A 24192-nucleotide genomic window follows, 5' to 3' on the forward strand; every position below is an offset into this window, starting at 1 on the left:
CGCGTTTATACTTGCAACACTCAAAAAAGTCATCTGATCACGTGAAATAAATATGAATGCACTTGTGGATTTGTTTAGATTTACCAGTCTAGCACTGAATTATATAGCCAAGTGGGTTATCCTATTTTTGAATCATACATCTCTAGAGATAATGCTTGTGATCATACCACGTAGAAATACAGGGAAGTGGTACTTCGGGTATCATTGAGGGGGGTACAAATTGCACCAAGGAAACATTATACGCCGTCTACTGCTTCTGCGAGATGATGCCTGCTTCGTTGTCGGCAATGGGAGCAGGGCGGAGGGTCGACTCGTTAAGGTCGTTCTCCACAAAGTGGGGGCGAGCTCCTGTGCTGTCGTTGACGACGTTGGTGGACAGGACATACTCCTCCTTGTCAATGTGACGGAAGTAGAAGTACTATTGTTGGCTTTGTTAGAGATATGCTGCCAATTGTGAAAGGAAAATAGACTTACGAAGAACACGGTGACAAATGCACCGAGAACGGTGGGAGCAGCGAAATCCCAGATCAGGTGAGGATCGGTAATGGCGTTTGAGGCGGCCAGGTTGACAATGTACGCGATACCAGTGTTGAAGAGGTTGATGGCGGAAACCAAACCTCTCATGTTGACTGGGGCACGAGAATAGGCGATACCGTAAGCAGGAACGTTGATGAACAATTCCGAGAAACCACCCAGAGAAAACGGTATGGCCTGCCACCAGAGGGAGATGGGGGAGACGAGACCTTCGTCAACGCAGGCTGGGTCCGAAGAACCGTAGTAACCGCAAGGGCTGGTCTGGTACGCTTTCCACTGAATGAGGGTGTATCCGAGACCACCCAATGTGGAAATGGCGAAACCAGTGGTAATACGAGCGACCGGGCCGTAGTGAATATTAGCTTTGCGCAGAGCCGGGTACAGTCCAAAGTTGAGGATCGGGTTGAGCAGAATGATACTCAAAGAGTTGAAGTTGCTAATGACGTCGTTGGGCACACCGTTACCAGTCAGCATGGTGCCTTGGTAGTTGGCCGCGTTACCGATACCATTGTCGTTCCAGAATTGAACAGGGAAGAACATGAACATTCCCGTGGCCTGGAGAGTGCGCTTGACATCCTCGACAAATTGGTCGTTCCAGCGAGTCTCAACTTCGAAGCCGTGCTCGAGTTGGTAGGTGGGCTTGGCACGGTCATACCAGCCTGGCTTGCCGATGCGCCAGATGCCACCGTTCTTCATGCAGGTCTTGACAACACGGAAGACATTGGGGAGATCAGAGCCTCCAGGCGGGTGCATGACCAGCTTGGGCTTGAGCCAGATCAGCAGGAAGGGAAGAGGCAGGTACAGGATAAGTGGAAGCAAGAAAGCTAGCCACCAACCAACGAGACGTGCGCAGTAAGATGTGGCTGTCGACATAAAGGCACCAATGTTGATCAAGAGGTAGAACCACAGCATGACTCTTTCAGTCGAGTGCTCGGGATCCTCAATGACACGCTCACCGCTGGGCAGTGTCTTGACAATCGGGACGTGCGAAGACATCTGATCGAGTAGTAGCGGTGTCACATTTGGCTTGAACATGGCAGCTCCAATGGCCAAAATGTATACACCAATGAAGAAGGGGATCTTGGCATTGCCGTTGGCCAGAAGATCTCTGGCGCCACCAACAACGATGAGAACGTGACCAATACCGCAAAGCAAGATACCCCAGAAGATCATGTTGTAGCGACCAAAACGGGTGTCGGCAAGATATCCGATATACAGAGGCAAGACATAGGCGATCATGTTGAAAGACTGAGACGTAGCGTTGGCGACCTTCTCGCCGAGACCGAGACCACCCTGAGTGGCCTGACTTCCGGCCGGCGGGGAACCAAGACCGTTTCCACCCTCGGGCAGAGCACGGTTGATGTAGTTGGTCCAGATGATGACACAACCTATAGAGTTCGAGGTCAGCATTTATACTGTTCCGGTCGTGCCATAGTGGGTTTCCGGATAAATACTCACCATAGTACGAAGCACGCTCGCAGAATTCAACGGCGCAAAGACAGTAGGCGAGCCAAGGAACGTTTCCGGGGACACGGCGCAAAGTGGCCAGCTCCTCGTCGGTGGGCTTGCCCGGGTAGTCCGTGTGCAGGACATTGGTATCCTGGAGTGCAGCATGCTTGTCGCCCTCTGGAGTCAGTCTGCCGCCCTTTTCATTAGAAGACCCGGTGGCCGTGGTCGGCCGTTCAACGACGTCGGTGGACGCTTTAGGACAATATCATGTTAGCAATTGCGGCGCCATGGTGTATATAGTAGTGAATTGCATGTTTGGCTATTATGAGGGGCATGTATTTGCTGAAATTGTATTGGGCAGTGGAACGCAAGCCAGGAGGACATACTCATCGTGTAGAACCTATCACTTGGCTACTCGTCTCGGGTAGTCGTCGTGTATCTAGGTAGCGAGCGACGCAAAAGATCCTCGTCGGCACAGAGACAGACGGGAGAAGGACTGTAGGGAAGAAAGGGAAGAGAAGACTAGGAGCGAGGGCAGACGGGCGAGGGGCTCTTCATGCTTCTAATAAGAAAAAAAAGAAAGAATGCCAGTAACGGCGCAAGATACAGTAGGATGCGGGCGAGGCGCGAAAAGTGTCGATCGAATAGGGTCTGGAGCTCGAGGGGTGTCGCGGCTTGCTCGCAGGGTGCCGGGTTAATTCGATGCAGCGACCTTTTGGGTCCATCCAGACATACGGGCTACCTACCTACTACTTGCTGCTACCACTACATAGTACATACCTACAATACCTCACACACACGGAAGATGCAGTACGGTAGGTACAAACTGTATTGGGGGATCTGAAGGGGGAGGGTCTAGTTACTGCCCGAAGTAGATACGGGCACCGCACAAGGCACCGCATTTGCCCGATTGTAGCCACCAGCCAAGACCGGTCGAGATGGCTGCAACGAGGTACTACCTCTTCCCAATACGCAGCCAGTTGGTCGGTAGGATTTGATATTGATTAGAAAGAGAGAGGGAGAAAAAAGAGACTAAAAAAGACCTCGTCGGACTCCACCGTTCAAGAGGTCTCGGTTGACGGCTTCAAGGCCCAAATAGGAAGGTGTCTCCTCGTTGCAGTTGATAGGAAGCCCGTGGGGAGCTCGGGGAGGTCTAGGGGTGGCCCAGCTATTCCTAGCAACCAAGTCGGCAACCACACAAACACGCATCCGGACAGCAAAGCTAAGCAAGCTCCCCATGCTTGGGATGGCTCCCAGGACGCAGCTAGGCAAGGGCAGACTGATCAACATCCGGGGGGCCAGATATTTCCACGGCACAATCTAGGCAGAATCAGGAAGTCTGGCACGGTATCCTGTGGGTCTCATTTATCGTCCCACTGGTGCCAAGTCCTCGGCGGACGCAGTGACAAAGGCAAAAAGGTCTTGGACTGCGCAGGGTCGCCTTCTTGTCTTTGCCCAAATGTCGTGATATAGCGGTTGGAACAAGCATCACAAGACTGCACACAAGCAGGCAGCTGGGCGGATTCAAGCTTCGCCAAGTGAGCGAGTGAGCGGGAGAAGCATCTTGGGAACTTTCCTTTAGCCTTACTACCTACCTTAGCGTAAGCCTGCCAAGCCATTCTATACTCCGTCCATGCAAAATACAAGGATTCAATTCCTCCGGTCATTGGCAGCTAGGTAGGGTAGGTAGGTAGGTATCAGGTAGGCAGACTGGTAGGTGAAGGAGCAAACAAGGACGACCGACCGACTGACTGCTCAAAAAGACATACACTATCATCCAACATCCACCTTGCATTTGTAGACGAAATTTGTAGCTTACTACGTACCAAAACAAAAAAGCTGGGAACCCGCTCCGTTGCCTTGAGCCTTTTTGTTTTCAGCTGGGGGGGAACTCGAGATTGGATCTCATTTAATTAGCCGTGCACGACTGGAGGTCTCCGAACTGGAGTCGGTGGTCGCTGGTAGCGGCAGATGCTAAAAAAACCCAACGGTCGTTCGTTTCGGTGCCCCTAGGCCCCGCAGATAAGAACCGTTCGCGGGATCATAAGGTAATAAGCACTGTAAACCGAAAAAGAATTTCTCTCATCATCCTTTTTACCTGGCGGCAACGAACCAACCACCAGTTCTCAGGGTCTTCTTGTCAAACCCCTGTCCGCACCAATCTGACGACGAGCTGACGACTTATCATTCAATTGCTCAATAATCAATGCTAATTGGCTCGTTTGAGACACACCTCGGTTTCGAACACTTTCGGCTGTATTATTCTACAGCCAGTACAGCAGCCTACACACACACTATTGCTCAAGGTCAAAGTTCGCCTCTCTTCGCCTCACCCGATCGATCAATGTTGCCCCTCCCCCCGTCCTATACCATCCCATTCTCATGTCGTAGCACAAGAAGTAATAATCGACCGGGGTCGTATGGTTCAAAAGGTCCATACGGGCTCTATCCTGCCAAATACAACGCCACTGCCTACTTCCATACAAGCATACTCTTTTCCCCCAATGCCCAATGGTTTTCCAGTTTCACCCTAGTCAGACTCCATAACTCTCCATCGCACCAATATCGTGCCATGTATTTCCGTGCCCACCCCATATTGCGTGCTACCCCCCGGGCTGCAAGTCCAGTTGCCTTTCGCCCCAAGTATTCCCAGTGCCAAGGAACGGGATCGTAGCTAATGCGCTTGTCTCGTCCGAAATGGACCTGGAGCGTCGCGAGATGGAGGTGTCATGTGTGTTATGGTCTACTGTATATGTGTGACATGGTGACATGTGTGTGTGTGCCTTTTGCCGCCGCCCTGCATGGAAGCTCTCGAGAACATTCGCGGAAGCTGGCCCCGTTTCGTTTGTTCTTGGTTGATTGACCTCTTTCTTTTGTCTTGACACTGACAGCCCGCCGCAGCTTTCCTGCATTTTGTTTGTTCGCCAAGATCAGCCCCTCTGCGGGATACGCCTTGTTTGGCCTTGTCGGCATCGGCGTATACGCCCAGATCGGTTCATCAAGGCAGATCATGGCCTGACTGGCAAAATTTCATCAACACACCCAGGAACCTGCCTGCCCTACAAAGATTAGATGTTCCAGTCGATGATGAGACAAAAACTACAGCTTGGGCTTGGCGTCCCGATGGTCCTACTGTTTTCGAGGCTCTGGCGCAGTCTTTTTTTGCAGGCGGACCTCGGTAAGGGATCTCCCGCCAAATTGGGTATCGAGACTATTTTATTTGCTAAAATCCTTCTGTGAGATAGAGGCACAGTTAAGATTCGGGAAGGACGGTGCAATAGAAATCCCACAGCGCTGAGCTGACACGGTAGGTCGATGGGAGGACAAGAGTTTGTCATGTCAGCCTGCCACCCGGACTTTCTGCGAATGAAGTTTTGCGATTTTGTGCTTACTGAACATCGTGAACTTGCGCTAGTCGTAGATATGCAGGTGACTAAACAAGGGCCAGGGCGACGAAAAGCAGTCCGCCCCTGCATCCTTTGCTGCTTGGGGCTCGGAAGAGTAACCGAAAGGACTCACAGTACGTATACTAGTACGTGTACGACTAGTAGTAGGTGATCATGGCCAGGATGCGGGAATTCTGCATGCTGTTAATCGCGGCACGCGGGTACGAAATTCTGAGCACAGTTGAGACGTGCCATGTGTGCCTTTGTGTGCCTATGTGGGACCACACTCAATAGTCTGGAACCAAAGTATCATGGAAAAGAGTTTTCTCTTCTTCCCGCTTGGCGAGAGAGCAAGGAACATGAGTGCTTGAGTCCAATGATTGCTCTCGTGTTCGCCCTATCAGCAGCCAATCGTTGGTTCAGGACAACGTTACAGCTCACAATCAACCCCTCTGCTTACATATGAATGAGTACGTATAATCAATTTCCTCGACTCTGACTATCAACTCGTATCAAGTCGCTTGTTCTTGTCCAAGTGCTGCTACCAGATACCTGGAATGACGGCATATTTCCCCTTGATCTTTTCCTCCCCAAACTTTTCTTGATACCACTTCTTCCCAGACACCGCGCGAGGGAGCATGGCAAAGAACTCGGCCAGCAAGAATGCCCGTGCCGGAGCACAAGACCAGCCTCCCGCAATCCAGAAACCTAGCCACTCGATCCATTCCATAAAGTAGTGTGGATAGAGCATATACTTGAACAGCCCATTGTTCGGGACAGAGTAATGCTTCTCGACGCCCTTCTTTCCCTGGTCCGCTAGCTTGGCCTGACGTCTTTGCTCTTTGCGTCGAATTTCGCGGAGTTCCTCGTCGCAAAGGTAGTTACTCGACAGGCCAATACCAAAAGTAACCAAGCCAATGCCGAATCGCAACATGGAGAAGCCCTGCGCATGCCATTCTGCTTGTGTCGTGGGACCGTATGCAGCGAGCCACGAACCAATACAGGTTGCGTTTGTGATCTGAAAAGTGATGGCGGATGCCCATACCACAACATGAATTGGCGACATGGACGGCTGAATAAATGGGAACAAGACGGCTCGATACACATAGTGAAGGATATACATGCTAGCGAGGATCTTGTTCTGCCATGGTAGGTTGGCAATGCCATCTTTGCCCGCAAGTTGATTCATGGTATACACAATGGTCAAAATCGATGGAATTTCCATGGTGAACCAGGCTACACGTCCGGGTATATTGAACACTGACTTTGTAGAAGTCTTGCCCATGCTATACCATGAGGTAAGCCATTGCAAAGAGCCCATCTGGTACAAGGAAGTCAGCTGACGCATCTGGCACTTTAAAGGACCAATCGAGATGACGTGTCATACCAGCGGATAAAAATTCCAGCACAACATGATGAACTCAAAGTTGTTGCGAGTAGGTGGAAGCCATCCGTTGACTAGTGCCATGATTATAGCTGATGATTTGATCAAGAGTCTGGAGCTGATGTCCTGTAGATTTGTGCTGGGTGAAAGAGAGGGATTTGACAAAAACACAATTGAACGACAATTCGCCCCTATCCAATCCCCAAAGCAATAGTCTCGGCGTTGTAGCAAAAATTGCGCCCTGCTCTATGATGTTGAAGTGAGGATCGTGTGAAAGAAAGGTCACTTGGAAGCAATGACGTCGCGACGACTTGGTAAAGTCAATGCAATCATTGACCCAAGGGATTGTTTAGGCAAAATTATTAATTGCACGGTCACAACGGGACGGGGACAGCCGCCCCACCCATTTAGCACCAGCAGAAAGAAGCACTCAAGCACTGGGACCCGACGTGAGGGGCAGCAAGAAAGACCCGCTTTTCTTTAGGTCCGAGCTGCGAGAGTCTGGGGAAAGCTTCTGTAGCAAGCGCTAGGAATACCTTAGGTACTTCGATTACCTACCGATAGGTATGGAGCATACACACATTTGCATCCAAACTATACTCCACTGACTCTACCAAATACTGAAGAGTACAGATATAAAACTATCGCGGGGTTCAATCGTGGCGTCCTCGGCGTTAGACAAAGAGACAAAGATAGTGGTACCACAAGACCATAGTAAGCGATAATGTTCGCCTCTCTGGGCCAAGATGCACCGCCACTCTAGCTTCGCCATGATGAGTGTGCGTATGTGGCTCGTGCAGGGAGGCATCCAGGCATCACCTGCAATTGTGCATCACTTGAATAATGGCGAGGGATAGTAGAAATTACCTGGTTGCATCAGAACTCATGTACTGTGCGATACAGCTATCAGTTGCTGGGAACTCAACATAACAGAGACTATTCACTTCAATGAATTGAAATTCCCAAACACTTTTACCAGAACAACAGAAGTCGAGACCTCAAGGTGGCGCTCAGGGTCCTTTGCTGCGTTATTCTGCTGCCTGACCGTTGAAAGCTGCACCGCCACATTTCGGCCAGTCGCGTTCCTGGCGGTTTCCGGTAACGCACTCCACTACACTGAAGGGCCTCCCAAGCCTCCCACCAAACTTTAGGTAGGCAGTCCGTTGGCTGCTGATGATTTAACAGCCACTTTCATTTCCTCTTTCCATCACCCAATTTATTCATTATCAACTACGAAACTATATCGGGGACTTTAATTTTTACTTACTCAATACTCAGACTACTACGTACGTTCAAAGTAGTCGTCCGCTCTCTTTCCAGCAAAGCAAACGCTCGGGACCGCAACAGCTAATGACGTAGGTAGCTTGAAGCACTATCTGGGCCCTTCTCCACACACTGCCAATTCCGCTCGTTCGTGGCTCCTTCAACACCAGAGAGTATCACGACATTCTTCAGTACTGCCGATTTCTTATACACCCCACGACTGTCGACCTGCAAAAGACAAGTGCCTGTTTGGCTGTTGCCCACCACTGGAAGTTTGCGCCCGGTTCTGGTCTGCTAGTCGATCGCATTCCACGGTCGACAGAAGGCCCCACCATGGTATCACCAAAGCCGAGTTCCAGCGACGCAAACAACGATGTACCTCCGTCAATCAGAATCCATGGCCCTAACCAAGATGTCTGGTCACCTTCAGACCCTGAGATGGATGGAGGAAACGTCTGGGAGGATTTGGGCGCGGGACATCCCCACCAGGGTAATGGAAGCAATCCGGCAACACAAGATGTGCCAGAGGCGCTGCGACCGGGCGTAATACCAAAGAGTTCGTTCGATACAACAGAGGAGAATCCCTGGGAGGAGCCGCGTAAAGACACCTCGAAGCCAAAGATAACGCTTGAACACACACCCACAGTCCTGCGGCCGGGCGGCAAGCTAGAAACGAACCCTTTCAAGCGCAAGCCGGTTAGCACTGCTGTGTCTAGCAGCAATGCCAATGTCACACCAGCACGGCCGAACGCAGATCCTGTGGTTCCAACCGAGACTTTCTCCAAACTTCAAGTCACTGACTCCGACTCGAACATCAACCCTTGGAAACCCTCCGCTGATGAGCCCCAATCCACCTCGAAACCTCCAATTCCTTCGATAAGCCGACAAGACTCTGAAAAGAACATTTGGGGCGCACCTCCAATCGGGCAGGTTTCTGAGGATCTGAGAGAGAACTCGCCTACGCCAATGTCTCTGCCGTCCGGTAGGGAATCGCCAGCTTGGGATGAGGTCAATCGTGCAAAGCCTTCTCTTGGTTCGGTACCGACGAGATCTACAGAAGAGCAGGAGATATCGCAAGACGCACATGCTTGGGATGACCTTGGTGATCTTATTGGCCCCAACGCCTCGGTCAAGCCCAGCCTCTCGAGACAAAGTACATGGGAGAATTTCGTGGATGGCGAGGAAGAGCAGAAGGAATCAACACCGATATCGCCTCCTCCTATTGTAGCAGCGGATGAGCCGGTTGCAGAAGCCCAACCAGTGACAGAAACTGAACCGGCGGTGGTGACTGGGCCCTCGGAGCCGGCGCCGCCGCCTTTACCCCCAAGACGAGCAGAGTCGCCTACCCAACCAGCAACGACAACTACATCCAACGCCACCGACAGGACGGAGACATACCAAATCAAAAATATAAACTGGTTCGACGCAAACGCGTCCCAAAACCCGCGAAGATCACCTATCCTCATACAAAATGTTAACGGTCCCTGTCCATTGGTCGCTCTCGTCAATGCCTTGACACTAACGACGCCCGCTGACCTGCCCAACACGGTTCTCGTTGAGACTCTACGCACCAGAGAGCAAATTAGCTTGAATCTTCTTCTTGAGGCTGTGTTTGATGAGCTGATGTCCCCAAGAAGAACAAAGTCAGATGCGGCATTGCCTGATGTCAGTGAGCTATACGCTTTTTTGAAGGGCCTGCATACAGGGATGAATGTCAACCCGCGATATGTCCCAACTCCCGAGCTCGTCAATCTTCACAAGAGAAATTCAACTCATGTACACCCTTCAGAACGTGACGACACCGTTCCTGGGACTTTCGAAGACACGCGCGACATGAAACTCTATTCTACCTTCTCGATACCTTTGATCCATGGGTGGCTACCGCGCAATGACGACCCTGCCTATGCGGCATTCTCTAGGCAGGCAACATCATATGATGAGGCACAAAATTTGATGTTCAGAGAAGAGGAACTTGAAGACAAACTAAGCAATTCCTCCGCTGGCCTCACAGAGCAGGAGCAGCAAATATATCAAGATATAATCACCATACGATCATGGCTCAGCTCGTCTGCCACACAACTCACAAGATGGGGCCTGACGGTAATCACCAAATCCATCCAGCCAGGGACCTTTGCCATCCTGTTCCGGAATGATCACTTCTCCGCTCTGTACAGACATCCGCAAACCCATCAGCTATTCAGTCTCGTTACGGACGCTGGTTTCTACACTCACGATGAAATTGTATGGGAATCATTAGTTGACGTCAATGGCGAGCGGACAGAGTTTTTCTCGGGCGACTTTCGACTGGTCGGTGGTCCAGAACAAGGACTTTCGCAGAATGTACAGGAGCATTGGTATGATGCCGATGATTCTGGTGCTCAGGGAGGTGAATGGCAAACTGTACGGAACAGGAATGGTCGTAACGCTCAAGGGCGGTCAGATCCGCCTGGCTCACCAATGTCGGGTGATCACGAACAAGAGGATCGTGATCTTGCGCTTGCCCTGCAACTTCAGGAAGAGGAGGATGAGCGCCATCGCAATGAGCAAGCCGCCCGCCGCCGCGAAAGCCAATTGTCGGAGCAGTTCATAGAACAGCAAGGGCGAGGCGGAACAGCGCGGACTGGTCCGCTTGGGCGTGGAGGTAATGCGAGAGGAGGTAGTGTGAGAGGGGGCTTAGCACCAGCACGGACGAGCTCAGCTTCCATCAATGTCCCAGTGCGTGGCGGCAGTAACACTGCCCGTGGTGGTCGCCCAGTGCAACAAGTTCGCCCACTGGTTCCACCAGTCAATACTACCCACCGACCTACGAATCCCGAGGACGAGGATGCACCCCCATCATACGAACAGGCTAGTAGAGCTGAGCCATACGTGCCTCCAACGGGCCACCCCAATCATCCCAGCAGCACTCCCAGCAGCGCTACTACCGCACGCCGGAGAACAACACTGTCGGGTAATGGGCCACCGCAGCCTTCGCCACCGCAAGCAGGACCGAGTAATCCAGGCGGAATGGGTAGAGGCCGTCCCATGGCAGCCCATCAGCAAAGTGCATCTGTAGGAAGGGACAAGGATTGTTTGGTCATGTAAGCCGCCAGCTTGTTTTATTTTCCCCTTTGTGGGGCATTGTTTCCTCTGCATAGTGGTGATAGCTCATCGCTTTATTTCTCAAATCTATGCAAGATAAGGTCATGAGGCGTTATGGGAGTATTGGTACAGGTTTGGTCATGAGTCACGTAGCGACCCTTGAATGGACCTTGAAGTCCGAGAGACAATCTCGATAGAATTACTGCGTGACAACAAGCTTCTCCATCATACGGTGAAGTTTTGTAATATTAAGACAGTTTTGCTTTTTGCTTTTTTAATGGATAATGCCCCCGATTTCTCGTTTGAATAATTGATTCTCTGGGAACTAGGTGATATTATCTAGCAAGTTCTTGCTTATTATCATATTAGTGTCTAGGCAATTTGGTAACAATACAGAAACACGCCATTATCAACATCTGTTCTCAACGTAGATATGTATCAGTATACAAGCTTGATAGTCTAGATATACAGCGGCTCAGTTTTCGATCAGAATTTCCACTGTTCCCTGGCCTTGCTTGCAATGTAAGCCATGCCGGGGACTCTATAATCATCCTTTTCAACAAATGAGGTAACATTGGCATCAAACACAAAGTTTGCACCGATCCCCTCATCCTCCAGAGTATACGTGGGCCATACGGGATAACCGGTGAGGCCGTGGTGGTTTGGGTCAAGATCAGTCGCAAAGGAAGCCCACATGCGGCTCATGAGAGTTGAGACGCCGACATAGGCATCGCGATCGACCAGACTCGCGTTGAACGGGTTGGTAGTGTAGCCCGCGCCATCGATATTGTTGAATACCCACGCAACCTCTTGGTAGTGCGTGGCGCCAATGACGGCAGAGACACCCGCCGGCACAATGTTGAAGCGGTAGCTGTACGCCGTCACGTTGGCGCGCGCGCACGCCGATACCAGGGTCCGGCGCGGCATGTGCTCGACCATGTCGCCGAAAAAGGCCGCCACGCGCTTCCACTGCGATCCGTACGTGGCCTCCTCTTCGGCCGTGAGCGCGTGCGCCGCGGGAATGCCGATGCCCGGTACGTTGGGGTAGAGGACTTCAACCATGGCAATGGTGTCATTGTCCGGCCCGCCCTCGGCAATGGCGGCGCGGAACTCGGCGTCCGTGTTGATCCCCGCGGGCCCAATGGCGGTGCCCTCGTCCGTGTTGGTGCCGTACAGAACAGGGACCTGGACGAATCGGCCCTCGGCAATCTGCGTGCTTTGGTAGTCTTGGAGAAAGTCACCGTCCATGACGGCAACCCAGGGCCCGAGACCGGTACCCGAGATCCAGGTGTCGGTAATGTTGAGCGCCGCGTTCAGTTTCTCAAAGGGCAGGCTTCGCAGGCACTCCAACGGGCTGGCAGTGGCAGTGGCATTGGCGGCGCACCCGGTGCTGGTGGTCAAGTTGGTGTAGAGCTCCTCGGAGTAGGCGTCGGGATCGGGCGTGGCATACGGCCAGCGCTCCAGCGGGCCGCCCGACTCCATGATGACGGCGCGGAACAGGCCATCGTCGCGGCCGCCGTAGGCCGTCAGGTGGCGGCCAATGGCAATGGCGCCGGCGCTCTCGCCAAACAGGGTCACCTTGTCCGGGTCGCCGCCAAACGCGGCAACGTTGTCCTGGAGCCAGTGAAGGGCGAGACGCTGGTCGCGCAGACCATTGTTGGCGGAGCCGTTGGCCTTGACTTCCTCGCTCCAGAGGAAGCCAAAGGCCGAGAGGCGGTAGTTTAGGGAGACGCCGATGATGGGCTTGTTTGCCTCGACGGATTTCTGGACCAGACGGGAGAGGTTGTATCTTGGATCGACGGTCCCGCCTTCGTAGAATCCTCCACTATAATTTTCCGTATTGTTAGTCCCGACTGCGATGGAGACTTGAAAAATCAGCAAGCTCACCCATAAAGCCAAACCAATACTGGAAGTGGTTCAGAAGGAACGCCAGCAGGACGAACAATGTTGATCGTCAGGCAGTCTTCCGAGGACTCGTAGAAATTGGAATCAGACTATAAACAACGTTTGAGTAACTGGTCAGAGTACAAGTAGATAGCACGACTTACACCATAACCAACACACTATAAAACATTAGCGACTATATTTCAAGACTAGGTTCAACTTCAATACGACTTACAATCGGAGAGTACTCTGTCGCATTGCGTTCATCACTCCAGGACTCATTGAGGCTGGCAGGTGCTCGAAATCTCAAATCTCCCACGGGCGGTTGGGCGTACGGAATGCCCAGGAACTCATCTTGATTGTAGTGGACGTTGGTCTTTCCTAGGTACGTGCCATTCTTGGTCGATGCACTGGGCGCGTAGACTGCAGACGCATTCCCCAGGGAGAGGAAAAGGCCTAGGATGGAAACACGATTCACCCAAGGATGCACCATTTTAGCCATTGTGTTGACTTGTTAGAGACCTTGAAGCAAAGTTCATCGCATTGAGTTCAATGACAATGGGGGCCAGGACCAAGTATTTACAACCCTCCCCATCCGTGCCGTCGGGACGACACGATAGTGAAATTTAGATACCTAGAACGCGGTCGTCTTGATCCGATTATCAGGCATCGGGTATCGGGCACGCGGAGGGTTATTGCATCGTCGGCATTGCGCCCTCCCCCTACCCATCCCCGTCCGTAGGTGTGGGGTGAAAAGAGGTGATGCTAGTATAAAAGCGACTAGCATACGAGATACTACTATGTATCTTGGCGTTTGGCCGCGGCAAAGTGGCCGCGGAAAGATAACGATCATCTCCTTTCAGGGTTGGATTGCACTATCTCCACGTCGGCTAAGTGGCCTTTGTCGCAGTGCTTAATCAGCAAAAACAATAGCATAAACAGACTCTCAAGAGCTATATAATGTCAAGGTGTTGGGGACACTCTTGCTTCGCAAGCAATACCATAAATCTGGTAAGATCCTTTCACATCACAAAATAAGCCAAATCGGCAAAGCGAAAGGCAATTAATCTAGCGCGAATAAGCTGCCCTACTAGAGAGCCCCACTTGCTCGAGAACCAAGTGCTCGAGGAGAACATTGACGGTATAAGTAGTGCATCATCATCATACAGACTTTATTGGAAGGATGTGTGAAGCAGATTTATAATGAAGAGTATTCATCTTGGAGCAAAAAGAGTCGTTGCTTGCCGACTCGGCCTGCCGAGAGTTGCTGGTCCAATAACCGCGGGCGTTATTATATACCCCACTTACGATGGTTTCTGTGTATTTCTCCAGGGCATGTGCAATACGTAGCATGGGCAATGATCCAAGCAAGTACCGGGCCTAGCGGCGGAGTAGTATACACATTTAATATGGACTGTCTGCGTGGAGACAAGACTGCATACAACTGAGTCGAGCCGCAGGAATCCGGGGGTTCATGGCAAGGTTCAAAGCAACTAAAACCCCGCATTTATAGAGGAGTAGGGAATAGAAACTGAAGATCGTGAGATTGTGCACCAATGGCCTTGACGCGCTTGACGATTTCCTTCAACCGGGTAAACTGTGGAGAAAATGGGGACGTAGAAAGACAAATGGTTCTCATGGGATCTGGTCTTGCTCATTTCGATGCGATTTCTCGCCATTGCGGGGATCATATAAATATGAACAGCATGAACTTGTAGCCGATTTGAAGGTATTCACCTACTCATCTCTCGAGCATTGCTTTCTTCGAGTATATATCGACATACAGAAGATGCGTCCGACAAAGTCCCTCTGCTCCAGGTCACTGGCTTTGGCCGCATTTCTTTCAAGCATCACTCCTTGCCTGGCAGGATACGGAGCCACGACAAATTTTACAACATGGTTCAACATCACATCATATCCAGAGGAGCAGGCTGCAAACGTATCAACATATTTGTACGAAGCGCTCAGCACAGCTGGTGATGACCTGTACACCTTTGCTGCTCACCGTTGCATTCTGGGTCAGGCCTATCCGGAACTCTCCGATCTACAGCAAGTGGATGGCTTCGTCCAGCCCACTCGAGCCTTTGACTCGGTCTTCTTTATCGGATCGTCCTATGTGTCCTCCTGGATCATCGACACCGGCGACGGCTTGGTGCTCATTGACACGCAGGACAACCCAGAAGAAGCGGCAGGAGTCATTGTGCCCGGACTGGAATACCTTGGCTACAGCGGCTCCGACATTGTGGCCGTGATCATCACGCACGAGCACGCCGACCACTACGGCGGCGCCCGCTACCTGCAGGAAACCTTTGACGTGCCCGTTTACGCGTCCGCCGTGGCTTGGGACGGCATGGCCGCGGACCCCATAGCACCCGCAGGCCTCGTGCCCCCGGTGCGCAACCTGACCATTGACGACGGCCAGGACCTCACCTTTGGCAACACGACTTTTAGCTTTGTCCTGACGCCGGGCCACACCCCGGGGACCCTGAGCTTCTTCTTTGACGTGTACGACGGCGGTGCGCCGCACGTGGCCGCCATCTATGGCGGCGGCGGCATCCCCAGCAATGCCACGGCCAAGGACCAGCAGATTGCCTCGTTTGCCAAGTTTGGCGAGCGGGCCGCCGCGCGCGGTGCCGACACGCTGCTCGCGCCGCATCAGACTCAAGATAATGCCCTGTACAACTTTGATATCTTGCGCCATCGGGCGGCATTTTATAATGTCTCGGATGGTGGCAATACCCCGAAGAACCCGTTTGTGCTGGGTAATGAGGCGTATCTGAGATATTTGAAGACAATGGCCTTGTGTGTTAGGATCGAAGCCGCACGGATTGGGCAATATTTGTCTGCGTAAATCAGGGGGTTTATGTGACGAGAAATAGTTCCATTGAGTCTCAAGTTAACAATATGCGATGGTGCCGCTATCTCGTGTCTCGAATTTAGAAAGTGTGATTGTGGCACCGTGCAGACTTTCAGGCAAACATCACGAGAGAACTCGGGCTGCAAAATAGATGTGGAAAATTGATACATAAAATTTCTACCAAGCCATTATTTTCATGAATACGTCAATATTGCGACTCCGTCCCCATTCCCTTATGAGCTGTTGTCAGCGCAAGACCAGACCAGGCCAGAGCTGTCCTGTGCCATGGACCATCCGGACGAGTATAGGCCTACACCACAAATGATGAAGCCGAGAATGATGAGCGTGACATTCATAAAGAACAAGCCTATCTTGCGCCAATTTTGGAACCAGAGTCCCTGGTTCATGTACAACCACAGGAAGCCAGGTACGCCAAAGGAGAACCAGGCGCCAAACAGAGCACTAACAAAGCCAAGCAGGTCGCTAAAGTTGGGAATGGACTCGGCAATAATCCAGGCAATGGTCCAGGTGCCAAAACCGAGTGCGATCCAAGACCCCGTAGCGACGACACCACGGCTGTGCAGATACTTTGTGCCGGCAAACATGCGCAGGTAAATGTACTTGGCGTTGACGTGGGCAAAGATGACGCCGGCAATGATGATGGTGGGCAGCGCGATACCCCAGGCGACCTTCTTGACAACCTCGCCCGTGCTGCTGAGGGCCGGGCTGGACACGTCGACACCGGCGTAGCGGTAGATGACGAGGGAGACAATGGTGTAGACAATGATCTGCACCAGCTGCTGGGAGCCGAGGGCGACGGGAAAGTCCTTGGGGTCGCGCAGCTCGGAGATGAAGCTCACCCAGGCGACGTGGCCGGCGTAGGCAAAGACGGCATTGCAAATGGCGTTGAAGGCCGTCGGGAAGTTTGGGTGATAGACGGCCTGCATATCCTCGTATGCCGCCTTGGGCGATACGGCCAGGGCAATGATGGTGATGAGCACGGCCGACATGATGCTGATGAAGCTGACAATGCTCAGGAATGAAACGTTCTTGAGCGTTCGGGGAATGGTGAGCAGGGCAAAGACAATGAGGCCCACGATGCCAAAGACAATGGTGCACGTCCCGTGGTTCGACAAGACGTTGAGCGCAATGGTAAAGGTCAAAAGGTGACTGGCCATGAAGAACAGACAGTAGATGACATATGCTGCACTGAAGATTTCGTAGCCAAGACGCCCAGCCAGGACTCTGCCAACATCGGTATAACTGGCGACCTGAGGGTATCTCATGCGGAACTGCCACAGAACGTAGCCAGAATAACTGGCAAAGATGCCCAGAGCGATGATGGAAATTAGGCCGGCAACAAGTCCGACGGTTGCGATCACGGCGGGCAAGGATAAAACGCCCAACGAGATGTTCTCTGCAACCATGACTATTCGAATGGAGTATATGGTCAGCACAAGTACAGCAATATTTCTTCCGAGTATTTGTTTAAAAGATACTGGCAAGACTCACCCATTGACGCCTGCCACCAGCTCATTGTCTTATACTGGATCTCGGCATTGGTTTCATCGCCAAAGGCATCCAATGGCTCCTCGACCCGCTTCGAGGCCGTCTCAAAATCGTCGCCCGGCATTGCTTCTTGATGCCTCTTCTTGTTGCTGGATGTGTCCGTGTTTGGTGCCGCAGTGGAAATCGAGTCCGTCATGTCGAGTTCGCGGTTGGAGCTATCCAGGTGGTTTGAGGTGGCGGCCATGATGGGGAGGAGATATACCAAAAGAAACTCGGACAGTCCGGTATATCACGATCCACCTCTGAGGAAAGAAGAGAAGGAGGAGGAAAGTTCTTGGTAAGAAATCGCCAAACTGGACGAGAGACTGATTTTGATGTATCAGCAAAGAGGCCAACGAGACCGGGGCGACCGACCCCAGGGAACTATAGCATGGTGGTAACCGCTTTTAATAAAGACCCCCGAAGACCCCGTTGGATACAGGCACTTTTCTGCGGGTCAAGACACAACTTCCCCACGGGTCAACGATAAGCAAAATCTCTAGAACTGCTCTTGTCGAATCCGGGCGTGGCATCCCGTCAATCCGTGACCAGTTGACAATTGATAATAATCGAGTCAGACCTTTGGACAAGAGTCCAGGCGAGCCAGGTTCTTGCTAGGAAGCAGTCTCATGAAAATTTCGGAGCCAGTGGGCGGATCCAAAGGGGCGCGAGTGGGCTCTTGCGCCGACTGACTCGGGACTGTTGGTGGGTTCGACGCCGGATATAGTGGAAACCATCACGTCACTTTTTTCTAATGCCTCCGGCACTACTCTGTAGTTTTTGCTACCAGTTTGAAATAAAAACTCAGAAAGGAGTTGAAAATGGGGGTCTCATGATCACAAGCTCGATATCTGAAGAATCGACGTTTTTAATGTCTTTTAATTCTAGGTTTCTAATTGCTTGGTATATTTCAAGTCTGGAGGAAACACTTCACCATCGTTATAGAGGCTCGCAAAGATGATTCTGTGCAATCGTTTCATGATCGTCTTGTGGATACTTTCAAACATTAAACACCTTAAGCCGGCGCTATCCGGATCTTGGACCTGGACTAATTGGCTAGCCCTACCCGCTATGGTCTTGCATAGGCTCTTTTGGGCAGGTTTATCAATGGTATAATACGGTCCTGGCAGTAAAAAACCGTGTGTGTCCGCCTCATAAAAATCTGATGGGCAGGCAGATGGTAGGAGGCTATGCGAAGTAGGAGATGGAGGAAAACTCTTCATTCCTTGGCTTACATAACTTGTTCCTACTGCTGGCGGCATTTTCGGACCTCTGATCTGCGAGATCGCTGCAAGTCACATGAAATGCTTGTGCCCCTGTGCTTCATCTGATTAACAATACTGGCTGACTGTTATCACCGAGGGTTTTCTCATCACCGAAATCGAATCATCCAGCAAGCAACAAGAGAAGTCGCCTGATTCGTGTTGATTATTCAGACAAGAAAAGATGCAGTACAAGCACCATTGCGTGATCTTTTCTCGCTCCGGTAAATTGGCCTGGTCAAGGTCCCGACAAAGAGCCATATGCAGTAGGTACATCCCGACACATTGACTTTTGCTTATCCCCTAAAGGGGTCTTATGGTATCGCCGCAACGACTCCATGAATAAGCGCCAAAACCCCAGACCGTCCGTGCCTGGCGTGCCTCAAGATGGAATTGTGCTTTGTCTATTTTGGATTGTTATTCCGTAATGAGATCTCCTGATCTTGGGGCTTATGATGTCAATACGCGGAGGTTTGCAGGGAGCAAAAGCCAGACTTTCCCCGGCACGCGGCCAGTTGCGCTGATCGAGACTTTGCAAGCAACTAGACTACGATTTACCCCAAGATTTACCTCTACAAGATGTCTCATCACTTTATTGAAGTCTACTCATCATCCCGCTCCTGTTCAGTGTAGTAGTGGCAGGTCAAGGCCAGATGTGGAATTCTGCGATACGCAGCGCCATACTTGCGCGACGTGGTGAAGACCAGACGCCTCGACTCCATACTTCAAGACAAGCTAAACAGCAATTCACATGCCGAGAGAAATGGTCTGTTTTTGATAGATTTACAGTAGCCCATTGGCATATGCTTGATCTCCATCTGAGGGTGGCGGCGAACCAAGATGAGCTAGGAGACATTGAACGCTCAGGCAATCCATTCGTGCTCATTATATCAGAATGGCGGATGTCGAGCAAAATACATTAAAATAGGTCGGGAATTATGCATCTATGGTTATCGTCTATTGGTCGGACCATGGTTCTTTGTGGTGCAAGCCAGTCGGTGCCATATGCGAACCATTTGCTTCAATATACAAATGCAGTCAACACATTATTCAATGATTCTCAACATCACCAGCAGAGTTGACCAACTTTGAGGTCAATCTAATTCTAGATACCTGTGATTCGCAAGTAATACAAATCACTTAAATTTCATAAGAAATATGTCTCATCGCGCGGTCCGCGCCAGTCTCTTGAGTACATATTATGCACTGATAGTGCGGGTACCCAAAACCCCCGAGCATAGCCGCAGCTCAGACTAGAGATTCACGAAGGTCACTCTTTGTCCCCTGCTCTACCTAATCTCATCCTGTTCCGATCTTGAAAACGATATGTCCATTCTCTATTGGGCGAACGAATGAATAGATTCTCCATCTTTGCGGTAACTTCCGGTTTGTTGTCAAGGAATCTTGCCACTCATGGTTCAGTTTAGTCTTGCCTGGAGACCATTCATGGGGAAGATACTCTACCTCAAGTCGGTCATCGATTGCCTAGATTGTGCCGAGACCCTATCAGAGTTGAGTGATTCTGTATCTGTCCCCCCTCCCCTGGTTGTGTGGATTCGCACACGTCCATGTTTGTTGTCTCCATATTGAAGACATAACTCACCGACTTGCACGACCTATCTTGGGGAAAGGAGGTCCAGTCTGTTGCGTATTCTGTTATGATACGCTAGACACGAGCGTTGCGCAAAGGTACGGCGTACATATAATGAAACAGGTATTGTCGCTAGGAATACTTTGGTAGAGGTACGGACCAGCATGTGTGTTTCAAATGAAGCATTTCTCAAGGTTATCTGCTATTAACCATTACTGTGAGAATGAGGTAAGTTTATCAGGAAATTTCGGAACCAAGGGAAAATCATACGATCTCAATTATTGATTTCCCTGATGGGGATATATGATGTATATTTGTCAATGTCAATTTTGTCTAATCGCGCCTTACCTGGCGCATCAGACCACAGGCTCTTTTTTTTTGGGAGGGGGGGGGGGGGGGGGGGTAATGGTCTATGGATTTGGATTATCTGGAACGAGGTCAACATGTTTTTTTTGTTCACTGAGTGAAAATGTGCCAGCTTTAATATTGTATTTGCTGCATTCGATATCGAAGACATTGGTGCAACGACAACTCGGCTATTCAGACTCCAAATAAGAGTGCCCAGTTCTACACAATCTAACACGCTTGATAGCTCCCGTAGTCATACTTTTTTTTTTCCTTTTTTCCTTTTTTTCCTTTTTTTCCTTTTTTCCCTTTTTTCCCTTTTTTTCCCCCCTCAACCGCTGATGCATCGGACTGAAACCAATCGGTCAATGATCCCGCACTGCTTCATGGTGGCAATCATGGCAGCCGCGGTGGCCACGGACGATAGGAGCAACATCCCAGCATCCAGGTGCATAATAAGTCGACAAATAATTGATTATGCGAGCCGAGCTTCACCTCGAGGTGTATCTCAGCTTCTTCTGTTGGGGCAACAGCAGTGTCTGTGGTCACTTTCAAATGATGTCAATGATTGGCGACAGTTACAGGTTCCGCGTTGAGATCTCTTCTTTCTTTCTCTTATTACTGCTCTTCACCACCGGTACCAATACAAGCATCAATCAAATTATTCTCAGCTTTTCTTCCAATCCCAAATATTTCTTCAAAACATAAGATCAATTTGAACATTGTAGCGCACTAGGTCATAAGCTGCCTAACCTAGGTTAGTACTATTGAAAGCTGCATGGTCAGGGGACACGGGTGGCTTACGCCCGGCGCAAACTCTCCGTCACATTCCCAGAGCTAAAGATATCTTCATGTATCGGCGGAAGTGCAGTAAAAAGACTAAAGTTCCGTCAGTAATACTTAATAATAAGTCAAACCGCATTCAAAATCTGCGCCAACGTTTCCTAAAAAGACGTATTGGCGGCGACAGCAATCCCTGGCAAGATCCGTGAAGGAATCAACACCATGGTCTGTAAGGATTGCTTTCATGTATGTTCTTTCGTCACACTCTCTTCCGGGCGGGTGTGTGACATGGGGCCACCCATCAAGTGACATTTCAGCTGTATCGTTCAGCTGAACTGCCCCCTGTCTCTTATCTACCGCGCCTAGAATGGCCTTCGAGGGCACCAAATTGGGAATGACAGCCGGAACGCTTTCCGCAGCAATCCAAGCGACCCTCGCTCGAGATTGCACGATAGACTCGCGACCTGGCGGGGAGATTCTCCATTTTTCTCTCATCATGAATCGCCAAGAGCACTATATCCACGTGCTATTAGCCTATACGATACTCTATTCTCTGTCTCGCAATGGCGGCGGTTGACAAAGCCAAGCAATTCAAGTACGCCACTTTGCCGCCGGGATATATTCGTACACTAGAGTTGCAACCCAGCGAGCATGGATCGACAGCGTTGCGATGCCGACTCATCGCCCAGAGAATTCCAGACGATCCCTACGAGGCTCTTTCCTATGTTTGGGGAAAGCCGACAGTTTATCACTCGAGCATCTTTTGTATTGATGGCAACGATGAAACTGATCAGGGAACACTTCGAATTGGGGCCAACCTGACAAAAGCATTGGTCGCATTCCGTCTTTCCGATAGACCGCGCCGCGTTTGGGTCGACGCGATATGCATTAATCAAGAAGACTTGTCGGAGCGCCGCGCTCAGGTGCGCATGATGGGCGACATCTTTCGCGCCGCTCGACAGGTGCTGTGTTGGCTCGGCGGATTTGAGAACCTCCATCTCGACGAGCCCGTCTCGTTGATTGCCATCAACTTTCTACGGCAGTTCAATCGCGACCAAGAAGGCGAGCTGCGCAAGGTGCAGAACTACCTACACCACGATGTCAAGACGCGCGAAGACGAGGTAATCCACATGTCGTGGCTTGCTATCAAGAAGCTCTTTGATATCGAGTACTTTCATCGGGCTTGGATTATCCAAGAGGTCGGCCTGGCGAGCCGAGCAAGACTGTCTTGGGGCAAGAATGACATTTGGGTCGATTGGGAAGAGATTGCGACGTTTGTGAAATTCCTAGACGATAATGGAGCGTCGATAGTAACCCACTTTGATCTCAAGTCCTGGGTATGTAACCATATTTGCATGGTTTGGACCATGAAACCCGACGGACAGCCTCTGTACGACTTCTCCGAAGTACTACATTGGGCTCGCATTCATATCTCCACCGATCCACGAGACTATGTCTATGCGCTGCTCGGACATCCCAGTGCCATTGTCGGCGGGGACCTGATCATTGAGCCTCGCTACACAGTATCGACGAAAGAAGTCTACACAACTCTTGCGATCAACACAATCACACGCACCGACAATCTACACATTCTGGCATTTGTTGACCACGGAGAAGAATTCGAGACCGAGACGGGAACACTTCCAACGTGGGTACCGGATTGGCATGCCCCAAATCTAGTGGCGCCACTGAGATATCCCACGCAAGCGGCGCCAAAGACGGCTGATTCCATCGTCCTTGACGCTGAAGCAAACAGCATCCGGTGCATGGGTGTTATAGTTGGCGAGATCATTGCCATTTCCGACATGATCACCCCCAAGGAACTTCCCGTCACGACTTATGATACCGAAGTCGAGAAGAGCGTTTCTTTCCTATTTGACCACCTCTATGACGAACTCGTGGCCAAAACAGGTGTAACATTACCCACATGGCAAGACTTTGTATTTTCCCTAAGTTGCGTATTAACTGGCGCAATGCGGCTCGATAAGGGTGCGGCTACAGGAGAGCCAATGTGGCAACAGCGGGCAGATTGCGCTGCCTATCTGCTCAAGTTTGAGGAGATCAAGACAAGGCGCAACAAGGGCGGCTTCCTTCAGAGCCTGTCACCCGAGGATCGAGAAGCGTTTCAAGCATCCGCCTCATCAGGTTCAGCAGCGATATTCATCCAAGAAGCGACCTGGAATTCCATGTGCCGGAATGTTTTTCGGACTTCAAAAGGATCTTTCGGCATTGGACCACGGATCATGAAGACGGGCGATCTGTGTGCTATAGTTCCGGGCTCGGTTTACCCGTTGATCCTGCGCAAATGGGGGGATCAACATCGACTTGTCGGCCCAGCATTGTTGTACGGCTTCATGAACGGCGAAGCTCTAGAAGGAGCTCGAAATGGCAGTCTTGAGCAAGCAGAAATCTGCATAGTTTGAGAACCATGTCAGCGAACTTCTGGATAGACCGCTGAGTATTGTGAGTCGTTGAAGGTACTGATTGCCTCAACATTCAAGCACACAAACGATCCTTGGTGTCGATACCGAGTTACCAAACCTGGTGGGTAAAAGATGGAAATTCGAATAGTCTAGAAGGTAGTGGTAGCAGCTGCCCATGGTACGTATTCCAGGGTCTAAACGCCCCGTGTTCTAGCGGAGCAGCACTAACGCAGGGTCCTATCCACAGGCTTGGCGCTGTCGCTTCCACGCGGCGCTGCGGGCTGGTAACGGTGCAGGAAGGGAAGCCGCCAGTATTCATCAGAAGGAGGTCTCACTAAAGAGTCACAATTATACGTCAATCGACCGGTTCATATTACAGACGTATCGCTCACTTCAGCTGCG

The 24192-nt window shown here is 51.0% G+C and overlaps 7 protein-coding genes across 7 annotated transcripts; 3 read left to right on the top strand and 4 right to left on the bottom strand.

Annotated features, from left to right (window-relative positions):
- Positions 1-247: 247 nt before the first annotated feature.
- Positions 248-2373, bottom strand: PFICI_02766 (uncharacterized protein; the record flags this gene model as incomplete). The annotated part of the gene is made up of 4 exons (XM_007831347.1): positions 248-418; positions 475-1922; positions 1993-2235; positions 2370-2373. The coding sequence occupies 4 exons, from the start codon at positions 2371-2373 to the stop codon at positions 248-250; spliced, it is 1866 nt and encodes a 621-aa protein (XP_007829538.1).
- Positions 2374-5910: 3537 nt separating this feature from the next.
- PFICI_02767 (uncharacterized protein) lies at positions 5911-6837 on the bottom strand (the record flags this gene model as incomplete). Its single annotated transcript, XM_007831348.1, has 2 exons — positions 5911-6690; positions 6757-6837. The coding sequence occupies 2 exons, from the start codon at positions 6835-6837 to the stop codon at positions 5911-5913; spliced, it is 861 nt and encodes a 286-aa protein (XP_007829539.1).
- A 1512-nt stretch (positions 6838-8349) lies between these two features.
- Positions 8350-11100, top strand: PFICI_02768 (uncharacterized protein; the record flags this gene model as incomplete). The annotated part of the gene is made up of 1 exon (XM_007831349.1): positions 8350-11100. One exon carries the CDS (start codon positions 8350-8352, stop codon positions 11098-11100), a length of 2751 nt encoding a protein of 916 aa, XP_007829540.1.
- Positions 11101-11583: 483 nt separating this feature from the next.
- PFICI_02769 (uncharacterized protein) lies at positions 11584-13483 on the bottom strand (the record flags this gene model as incomplete). The annotated part of the gene is made up of 4 exons (XM_007831350.1): positions 11584-12922; positions 12985-13091; positions 13146-13160; positions 13217-13483. 4 exons carry the CDS (start codon positions 13481-13483, stop codon positions 11584-11586), a joined length of 1728 nt encoding a protein of 575 aa, XP_007829541.1.
- Positions 13484-14770: 1287 nt separating this feature from the next.
- Positions 14771-15832, top strand: PFICI_02770 (uncharacterized protein; the record flags this gene model as incomplete). Its single annotated transcript, XM_007831351.1, has 1 exon — positions 14771-15832. One exon carries the CDS (start codon positions 14771-14773, stop codon positions 15830-15832), a length of 1062 nt encoding a protein of 353 aa, XP_007829542.1.
- A 239-nt stretch (positions 15833-16071) lies between these two features.
- Positions 16072-17591, bottom strand: PFICI_02771 (uncharacterized protein; the record flags this gene model as incomplete). Its single annotated transcript, XM_007831352.1, has 2 exons — positions 16072-17267; positions 17351-17591. 2 exons carry the CDS (start codon positions 17589-17591, stop codon positions 16072-16074), a joined length of 1437 nt encoding a protein of 478 aa, XP_007829543.1.
- A 4339-nt stretch (positions 17592-21930) lies between these two features.
- Positions 21931-23790, top strand: PFICI_02772 (uncharacterized protein; the record flags this gene model as incomplete). The annotated part of the gene is made up of 1 exon (XM_007831353.1): positions 21931-23790. One exon carries the CDS (start codon positions 21931-21933, stop codon positions 23788-23790), a length of 1860 nt encoding a protein of 619 aa, XP_007829544.1.
- Between the last annotated feature and the right edge of the window lie 402 nt (positions 23791-24192).

This window comes from Pestalotiopsis fici (assembly GCF_000516985.1).
Source record: "Pestalotiopsis fici W106-1 unplaced genomic scaffold PFICI_Scf_2, whole genome shotgun sequence".
NCBI lineage: Eukaryota > Fungi > Ascomycota > Sordariomycetes > Amphisphaeriales > Sporocadaceae > Pestalotiopsis > Pestalotiopsis fici.